Consider the following 10830-nt stretch of genomic DNA (forward strand, 5'->3'; position numbering starts at 1 on the left):
CGAAAATATATCGATAACTCTATTAGATGTGAAAACGCCCCAAATGTTTCGAATATTGTTGTTGTTGTTGTTCTGAAACTTCAAAGTATTTCTATCGAAAATGTTGTGATCGTTCCCACGATAATTGGATCTCGTCTCCGGAACGTCCCGATTCTTAATGGGCCAAAGATTGTCAACTCAGCTAAAGCTGTGTCAACCGGAAGTTTTTTCCCCTGAGAAGTACATCCAGTTACAGCCAAACCTGTTACAACAACATAATGTTGTGATAACTAATCGAACAGTTATCACAACATTATGTTGTTGTAACAGGTTTGGCTGTAACTGGGGAGAAAGAGAAAACATTCTAAAGAAAATGATTTGAATATTGTTCAATAATAAACTTCAAATACTGATTCAAAAATATTCTATGGGAAAATTTTTGAACATTGTTAGGAAAATTTGGCCTCCGGTAATTTAGTGGTTAGTGTTCTTGTCTGATAGACCGGAGGTAGTGGGTTCGATTCCCACTTTTGGCACTGGTTAAGGAGCGCACAACAGGCGCGATAGAGGCCTAGTTGTATTTCTTTTGATTTGATGTAACTAATTGAAACTTTTTAAAATTATTTCAAAAATTTTCTATCGAAATTTTTTGAATTTTTATGAAAATTTTTATGAACAAATTTTATAGAAATTTTAAATATAGAAAGTATCATCACAACTAAACGAACTAATAGATTTTTATAAAAAACTTTTTGATTCCAAAGTTCAGAAAAGTATCGATACGGTGTTTCTCAAAGAGAAAACTTTTGAAGATTTTCTAAACTTCGAAAAATTTTCATTAGAATATTATTTTTTTGATTCGAAAACTTTTCAAACGAATTTTCTATCTTCAGATATTATTTTCAAATATTTCGAATCTGTCAATTAGAAAACTTTATTAAATGATTTATTCAAATTTTTATGAACATTCTCTATAGAGAAATGTTTGACAAATATTTCGAAAATTGTATAGAAACTTTTTTCAATAATTTTTCGTTTTTCAGCAATATATTAAAAATTGTCAAACAATATAAAAGATTATGAACATTTTTTCAAAAATTATCTATAGAAAAGTTTTCGAACATTATTTCAAAAAAAATATTAAAATGTTCAAATATTGTTTTCAAAACTTTTCTATAGATGTGTTCAAACATTGATTCGATAATCTTCTAAAATAAACTTTTCAAAAATATTTGAAAAAGCTTTAATAAGAAACATTTCGAACATTGTTTCGAAAATCTTCTAAACTTTTCCAATACTACTTTTCCAATATTGTTACGAAAAGTTTCTATAAAAATATTTCAAAATATAATTTCAAATATAAAACATCTAAAAATGTCTACAAGAAATTTTTAAACATTTCTTTTAAAAGTTTCGAAACATTTCAAATACTGTTTCGAAAAGTTTCTATAAAAAGATTTCAAAATCTATTTTGGTTGGTTGGTAGTTCAGGCTGCAAAAGATGCAGCCTGTCCCTTTGTGATACCTGTATAGATGAAGAAGAGGACATAGAAAGTTATGGTGAGAGATAACCATGAAGAGGTATTGGGGGTATTAATAGTATTATAGTGTATTGAAAGATAAATAGACAGAGAGACTAAGAACAAGACATAAGAGAGGATGAGTTGTAAGGTTATCCAAGTCGAATTTCGTGGTTACTAAATTTACAGTGACCTGTGATATCTTAAAAGATGGTCCGTGCGCTCTTTATCAAGCTTTGGCCATATCTTCTTTGTTCGAGTCATTTCCCCATCTTGCCTGTGAGAGTTCATAAAACATGTTATCTATGAGACTTTTGCATACTCCTATCGGAGTACCACAGAAGTGGTCTATGTCCGAGGCGGGCAACTGTCAACCCACCTTCGCGAGCTTATCAGCGATACAGTTGCCTGTAGAGTCCCCGTGTCCACGTACTCATACGATGTTTGAATGTCTCGCCATTCTTTTTAAGGATATCCGGCATCTATTTTCAAACTTCTTGAAATTGTTCATTACAAAACTTTTTTAAAATAGTTTCTAAAATGTCTATAAGAAATTTTAAAACATTTCTTTAAAAAAAACTATTCTAATATTGATATATGAATTTTTTTTGAATTGATACTTAAAAATTAATATCCAACTAAAAACATAAAAACAAACCTCGTATTTTCCAATTAATATCTATATCAAGTAAACATTTTCAAAACCAAATATTTACTCTCAATATTACTATGTTTAAAGGCATTAATATAAATATTATGATTTGTAAATAAAATTTTCAGAAACTGTTGCTAAAACTGGTATGATTCTATTATGCGGTGAAATTACATCAAAGGCTGTGGTTGACTATCAAAAGGTTGTACGTGAAACTGTTAAACACATCGGTTATGACGATTCTTCAAAGGGTAAGTTTTGAAACAAAATAATAATATAAAAACACATTTTTTTTAAACACAAAAGTCTTCCAAATAAAAGAAAAAACTGAAGAAAAAATGGGGGGGAATTTTTACCATAAACTTTTTTCTCAATATTATTATCAAATTATTAAATTTTAAAAATCCCTTAATAAATCCATAAAAATAAAAGGTTTCGATTGGAAAACTTGTAATTTACTTGTTGCTCTTGAACAACAGTCTCCCGATATTGCCAATGGTGTACATGTCGATCGTAAAGAAGAAGATGTCGGCGCTGGTGATCAGGTATTGTTCGCTCTTTCTCTCTCTATTCTATTCAATATCTTTTACTATCTCTACTTTGTTTGAGATGTATTAGTATATTTTTGTTAAAGTGTTTGTTTTTTTGCTCTTTATTTTTTATTGTTTATATTTCTACCATTTGGTTGGCCTTTCATTGTTTTCATTTAAAAAAATATTAAACTCAAAACTAATTCATTAAAAAAAAAACAAAACATAAAAGATAAAATTGAACAAAAAGGAAATCGTGTTGGAATTGTTTAGAAAAATATGAAATTACTTGAAGAAGTTTTAAGTTCTTGTTATAAGCTAAGTGGGAGAAAAAGCATGTTTCGAACAACTTTTATAAGTGTGTGTCAAATGTTTCGTCCAGGAAGGGCAATATTCAATTAATTTAAAAAGTTATGTATTAGTAAATTATTTTTCGACACTAATCTATAGACTACATTTACAATTAGTCGACAAATTTACCTACTGACTAGTCTATGTTGATATACTAGTCCATTAAGTGCTATGGACTAGATTCTAGTCGATCGACTACTATAATGCCAGTTATTCTATGAACTGGTCTAGACTTGACTATAGACTATAGACTAGTCTATAGACTAGACTATAGACTGGACTATAGACTAGACTATAGACTGGACTATAGACTATACTATAGACTAGACTATAGACTAGACTATAGACTAGACTATAGACTAGACTATAGACTAGACTATAGACTAGACTATAGACTAGACTATAGACTAGACTATAGACTAGACTATAGACTAGACTATAGATTTTCCTTTTTCAAAAGCACTGACAATTCAATTCAATTCGAATTATCATTACACTGTATTATCATTAAATCACATGCATGACATACAATGGGATTTTAAATATATAAGTTCTTAAAAATAAATATTTTACAGGTTATTTACAACAAACAACGTTGGCAATAGTGTTTTTTTTGCTCCACTTTTACCATAATGTTTGTAATTGTCACAAAATAAAAACTAAAAACAAAATCATTTCATGGGGTTATTATATAACAATGATAAACAAATTTACTATATCACTACAAAAACTGGTAAATATTGTTTATCATCAAAACATTTAACACAAAAAATATTCTTTAACAAATGGTTCATTAATATTTATTTTTATGTGTGCAATTTTTCTCTCTTTTTCATTAAAACAAAACAAAAAAAAAATCATTGAAACAAATTTTGAAACAACCGTAAATAAAACGAACAAACAAACAAACTAGGTTTTGATTATAAAACATGCAATGTATTGTTAGCCTTGGACCAGCAATCGCCAGAAATTGCCGCTGGAGTGCATATTAACCGTTGCGAAGAAGAAATCGGTGCCGGAGATCAGGTGTGCAAATAAAATTAAATACATAATTGTTACTTACAAAGAATTTATTACTTTCCTTTTTATTATTCTGTACATAAAGGCTAAATAGCCTTAATGCCTTTTTTTAACTAATTATTTGTGTTTCAAATAATTGTTTTGTAGTTTATTCTTAATTTTATAATTTTTTTTGCTAAAGCACACACACTACTTCATTATGTTTTAAACGCCAAGCTAAACAAAAAAAAACTTGTTATTTCAAAATTTCAATATTTTCTTTTAAAAATTTCTTCAAAACAAAACATTCTTTTAGGTTTTTTAAAAAATAACAAGTTTTTTTCTCAAATAATTCTTTTTTTCTGTCTTCCCACTTATTTTTTAATTGGTGTTAGTCTTTGATTTAGTTTTATACCACAACTTATTTCTATTACAAAATTTTGTAATTCCACGATTATTGGTTGAATTTTGTAGCGATTTGGTCCTTTATTTAAAATCATTCTTGTTTTTTTATCTGTAGTCATTCATTATCATCATAAATATTTACACACACACAAAAATAATTTTCTTTTTTTATTTTTAGTTTAAACATTAACATTTCTTTCTTTTTAACACTTTAATACTATTTTAAACATCATTGCTTGTTTGCTCGCTTATTGCTTGATTAATTAATATTAATTTGCTTGTTGTACTAATATTTGTGTTTTTTGTTGGATTTTTAAATGCAAAAATTTTTTATAAATAATGTATTTTTATCTTAATTTATTTTTAACAATAATAATAGGGTATTATGTTTGGTTATGCCACCGATGAAACTGAAGAATGCATGCCCTTGACTGTGGTTTTGGCGCACAAATTGAATGAAAAAATCGCTGAATTACGTCGTTCCGGTGACTTCTGGTGGGCTCGTCCCGATTCAAAGACACAAGTAAGAGAGATTCTAAAAACAACTTTTTTAATTTTGCAAAATTTTTAATAAAAAAAAAAAATAGTTTCTTATTAAAAAAAGCTTTTTGTTTGTAAAAAGTAACTTTTAGTTTAAAAAGATTTACAAAAAATGTTTTCATTAAAAAATTGTCTTTTATGTTAAAGAAAAGAGGTTTTTTATAAAAAGCTTATTTTTTAGCAAAAAGCTTTTTTAAGCTCTTTTTAAAATGCTTTTTATTAAAAAGCTTTTTCTAAATAAAAAAATATTTTTAAATAAAAATGTTTCTGAAAAGCTTTTTTTAAGAATAGAAAATTTTTAATGCAAAAGTTTTTAATAACATAGTTATTTATTTATTTATTTATTTATTTATTTATTTATTTATTTATAAGTATTTCAAAAGCTTTTTTATAGCATATAAAAGTTATTAAAATTGTTTTTATAAAAAAGTTTTTCAAAATACAAAAAAAATGTCTTTGATTTAAAACAACTTTTATTATTAGGAAATGCTCCTTTTGAAATTTTTATAATATATTTTTTTTTTTTGAGATGAAAAGCTTTTTTATAAAAGTAGTTCAAAAGCTTTTTATAAGAAAGTTTTTAATATTTTTTAGAACATATTTCTTCAAAAATTATTTAAAATTATTTATTTACAAACTTTTTAAATGAATAATATTATTTCGAAAGCTTTTTTTTTTATAAAAGCGACTTAAAAACTATTTGCACAAAACCATTTCAGAGTTTTTATAGTAAATTAAGCTTTTTTCTAATTTTTCTTAAAAAAGTTTTTTCAAAGCAAAAGAGTGTTTTCAAAATCTTTTCATCACAAGAAAAAGAAAAGCTTTGGAATTCTTTTGTCAAAAAATGATTTTCATTAAAAATAGTTTTTCGAAAACGTATTTATATTTTTAAAAGCTTATTTTTATAAATTTGTTCAAAAGCTTTATAATAAAGTCTCTTTCAAAAAGTTTTTTAAAAAAGTTTTTATAAAAAAAGTTCTTTAAAAATCTATAAAAAAGCTCTTGTGTAAATTTTTCTTAAGCTTTTATAAGAAAGCTTTTTATAAGAAATAAGGAATTTTTAAGTTTTTCTTCAAAAAGCTTTTCAAAATCTCTATCACAAAAATAGTTTTTCTAGAGGTTTTAATAAAGTCTCTTTCAAAAACTTTTTTAAAAAATTTTATAAAAAATTATTTTAATATCTTTAAAAATGCTTTTATATATAAAAAAGAGCTTTTGTATAAATTTTTCTTAAGTTTTTATAAAAATAAGGAATTTTTATGTTTTTCTTCAAAAAGCTTTTCAAAATCTTTTTATCACAAAAAACTGTTTTTTTTTTCAAAGCTTTCCTTTTTTGGAATTTTTTCAAAAATAGATCTTTGAAAGCCTTTTTATATAATTTTTTAAAGTGTATTTTTATAAATTTGTTTCAAAAGCCTTTTTTAGGTTTCTTTCAAAAACATTTTAATAAAAAGTTTTTTAAGCATTTTCATAAAAAGTTTTTTTCAAAGTCTTTTTTAAAAAATACTTTTCCAAAAGCTTTTCTTATACAACAGTTTTTGAAAAAACTTTTTCACAAACGAGTTTGTTTTAAAAATTAGTTTTAAAGCTTTTTATATTTTTTTTTAATTCTTTAAGACCTTTTTTTTGGACAAAACAGTTTTTGATTTTGATATGATCTAAAACAATAAATTTTTACTAATTTTCTTCTTCATCAGATCACTTGCGAATATTTGTTCGATCAAGGCGCAGCTGTTCCCAAACGTGTCCATACCATTGTCGTCTCATTGCAACACTCTGAAAAGATCGCCCTCGAAGATTTACGCTCTGAAGTTATGAATAAGGTTATTAAAGTAGTCATTCCCGCCAAATATTTAGATGCCAATACCGTTGTACACATAAATCCCTGCGGTTTATTCGTCATTGGTGGTCCCATGGGTGATGCCGGTTTGACTGGTCGTAAAATCATAGTCGATACCTATGGCGGTTGGGGTGCTCATGGCGGTGGTGCCTTTTCGGGTAAAGATTATACTAAAGTCGATAGATCGGCGGCTTATGCAGCCCGTTGGGTGGCAAAATCTTTAGTTAAGGCTGGTTTATGCAAACGTTGTTTGGTACAAGTATCATATGCTATTGGCTTGGCTGAACCTCTATCCATAACTGTCTTCGATTATGGCACCTCACACAAGTCCCAAAAGGAATTGTTGCAAATTGTTAAGAAGAACTTCGATTTGAGACCCGGCATGATTGTTAAGTAAGTTTAAATATAAAGAAAACTTTTTTTTTAAATATTAGAATACTAATTGTGTTTTGTTTTTTCTAATTTTAAGGGATCTCAACTTGAAACATCCCATCTACCAGCGCACAAGTACTTATGGCCATTTCGGTCGTGACGGTTTTGCTTGGGAGCAAGCTAAATCTTTGCAAATCAATTGACTAGAAGCTGATACACAGCTGCTGCCTCAGCCACCGTGTGCTAAAAAATGTAAAACCGCGTAATTTTTAGTTATTAATTTTAAACATATTTCTTTTTCTTATTTTTTTTTTTATATATATTATTATTATAATTTTTATTTTGTGCGGAAAGGAAAAAGCTGAAAATTCTTAGCTACAAACAAAAGTAATTAATAATTTACAAGCAAACTACAAAAAACAAAGAAAAGATGATTGATTTTAACATCAAAAACAAAATCAACATGGAAAGAGCCATTCATTTTTTCATATAAAGTGAAAAAAAGGCATTTCAATTTCTCTACTTTTTTTTAAAATATATTTCGCTTTTACCATTTTTAAACATTAACTTAAATTTAGTTTTAGTTGCCAAAACATTAAAAAAAAGTTACAAAAAATATCAAGAATATAATAAAAAATTGCAAAAAAAAATAAAATATTAAGTAAAATATTACAAACTGTATAACAAAGAAACAGAAAAAAACAAGAATAAACAAAACAACACTGCTATTTACAACAACAATAGTCAAGAATTCTTCCTTAATTTATCATAAACATTAAACAAACACTATTTTCATTCATTCAATCATTCACTTCCTTAACATAAACAAAATACAACGAAGCAGCATATTTTGTTAAAAAAAAACTAACTTAAAACTACATTGTTTTAATTTTTTTGTTTAATTATTTAGAAATTTTAAAAAGCAACTACTATTTTAGAAAATACATTTGCAAATTCTATTGTAAATGTCATTTTTCTTTTCTACTCTCATGCTGTTTGTGTCTGTATTATAACATCTCGTATTTATGTCCTTTTTTACTCTCTACTACTACTTACTATACTCTCTATTCTCAATACAGAATATTGAAAATAATATTACAAAAAGATAACAACTTAAACAAATTTAAATACAAAACAAAGAATTAAGAAAACGTATAAAATATATTGATAAATCATGTGTTTTGTATTAAATCTTTCTTCTTTTTAAGTAAAATTCAATATTAAGCAAAGAAAAACATCAAATTTTATTAAGTAAAACTAATTAAAAAAAAAAACACACAAGAAACAAAGTAAAACAACTACTTTTATTTGCGTCTGACAAGAAATAGTGTATATTTTAACAAAAAAAAAAAAAAAAAACAAACGCAATTAATAATATTATTATTAAATTAAATAACAAATAAATACATGTATTAAACAATATTGAAACAGTTTAAAAACATCAAAATTATATTCAAAGAAATTATAAATAAAACAAAAAATAATACAAAACTTAACTGAAGAAATTTTATTTATAATTTACTAAAAAGAGGTTAACATTAGTTTAAAGACTAGACTAAATATTAGATTACAAACTAGACAATAGAATAGACTATAGAGTAGACAATAGACTAGAATATACTAGACTATGGACTGGACTATAGACTAGACTATAGACTAGACTATAGACTAGACTATAGACTAGACTATAGACTAGACTATAGACTAGACTAGACTAGACTATAGACTAGACTATAGACTAGACTATGGACTAGACTATAGACTAGACTATAGACTAGACTATAGACTAGACTATAGACTAGACTATAGACTAGACTATAGACTAGACTATAGACTAGACTGTAGACTAGACTATAGACTAGACTATATAATGTATTTCTTGCTTTATTAATTTTTATAATTTTCAGGCGTTATCAAAGTGGCTCGCTGCACTAAAGAAAAACAACAGTTATCGATAAATATTGAAGATCAAAATCGGTTCATATATAATGAAAATATTTTTATTTTTGAATCGATTGCTCGAACTTGTGTTTATAAACCAGATGGTTATTTGGATAGGTATTGACTGTTATTCTAACACGTTAGGGTGAAGGGTATGTACGATTCGAAAAAGCAGAATATAGAACTCATGCTTGTTTACATTAAATTATTTTATATTCTTATTTTTCTTATAAATTAAGATTTTTTTGTTGTAAACAAATATAGACGTAACTTTCCATTTCTTTGTTTCATTAAGAACGAACTTGTTTATCTTTTAAAGAGGCAACCTTGATTCCTTTTAATAGGTAAGAGAGATCATAGTATGAGTTTCTGTGTTAATGTATCATTGACTTTTATAAGTGCTTAATATTATTTAGTGAGTCGTCAATGTTAATTCCTGTTTAAAATAGTTTACATTGATCGTCTGCTTGCCAACCCGCTAAATATACGGAAGAAGATCGTTATATCAACTTACGAAGACTTTTTGACTTCAAGGGAGACTGGAGAGAGAAATATGAGCGTTACAAGCATTAAGTCGATATCTTTTTTTCTAGGTTCCATAAAACTTTGTATCTCGGTTTATCAGCACAATAATGTAAACTCAGTGATGGGTCTAAACATTAAAGATGGCTTAATTAATATAATATATAAATACTTTCGATTATTTCGGACAAAGTAAAAATTCTGGTTGAAATAGGTTTAAGAAATCGCCTGCTCCACACAGAAAATCTATAGGAATATTTTATGTTCTGAAAATCCTGATGTCCACTACAAAAGAAGACTATTCAAATTTTTTTATTTTTTAATTAAAAACAATTAAAATTCTTGTGTTACTTTATAAACATTTACTTTTATCGACCTGTTAAATCTCAGTTTTATTCCTAGTAAAGAACATTCATATCTGATCACATATAAATTTAAAACTTCATTCATTGACATTACCACAACAATTTCATTCACTTAACACAAAATATATATATATTGTATGTTACTATATCGATTGTGTGCAATAATCCTGATACATCTTATGATGATGACGTTTAATGTTGAAAGTGATTTTTTTGGAATCACATTTTAAGGAAAACTACTGAAGCAGAAAAAGCTAAAGACAAGAAAACAAGTTCATTAAGCCCGCTATCAATTATTAAGAATCATTAAAATCCATGTTATTTTTTCACTCCCAATGAAATCGAAAGTTTTATTATATCATGTTTTTGTAAAAGGTTTTAAGTATTCTGGCAAAAAAAAAAAAAAAAAAAAAAAAACACTTGAAATGCAAGTAACGTTCTGATTTACTTTTAAATCTACAGTTAAACATAGGTGGATCTTCATAATGAAGTTTATGACGTACGTAATACTATTAAGCAGTTAAGACAGTGATTCCAAATTTTGTTTTTCGTCAAAAGTTTTGAGTTTATAATTGAATGAGTTAATCTATATAATTAATAGTCTATAGTCTAGTCTATAGTCTAGTCTTTAGTCTAGTCTATAGTCTAATCCAGGGGTCGGCAATCTTTTGAACCAGAACAGCCAAAATTTGCAGTTTACAACACATGGGTCTAGTCTATAGTCTAGTCTATAGTCTAGTCTATAGTCTAGTCTATAGTCTAGTCTATAGTCTAGTCTATAGTCTAGTCTATAGTCTAGTCTATAGTCTAGTCT

General features: G+C 26.5%; 1 protein-coding gene across 4 annotated transcripts in view; it reads left to right on the plus strand.

Moving 5' to 3' along the window:
• Positions 1-8292, plus strand: part of LOC111675201 (S-adenosylmethionine synthase) — a 19295-nt gene extending 11003 nt beyond the window's left edge. For 2 of the 4 annotated variants that reach the window (XM_023435926.2, XM_023435925.2), the window contains exons 4-8: positions 2280-2402; positions 2584-2696; positions 4816-4959; positions 6674-7209; positions 7286-8292. In XM_023435926.2, coding sequence (XP_023291694.1) covers positions 2280-2402; positions 2584-2696; positions 4816-4959; positions 6674-7209; positions 7286-7391 — 1022 coding nt within the window. In that variant the 3' untranslated portion in view covers positions 7392-8292. Of the gene's footprint in view, positions 1-2279; positions 2403-2583; positions 2697-3945; positions 4059-4815; positions 4960-6673; positions 7210-7285 lie in introns of all 4 variants that reach the window. The other 2 variants (XM_023435923.2, XM_023435922.2) reach the window with 1 other exon arrangement.
• The last annotated feature ends 2538 nt before the right edge of the window (positions 8293-10830 follow it).

The sequence above is a fragment of the Lucilia cuprina genome, chromosome 2 (genome assembly GCF_022045245.1).
Source record: "Lucilia cuprina isolate Lc7/37 chromosome 2, ASM2204524v1, whole genome shotgun sequence".
Taxonomy (NCBI): domain Eukaryota; kingdom Metazoa; phylum Arthropoda; class Insecta; order Diptera; family Calliphoridae; genus Lucilia; species Lucilia cuprina.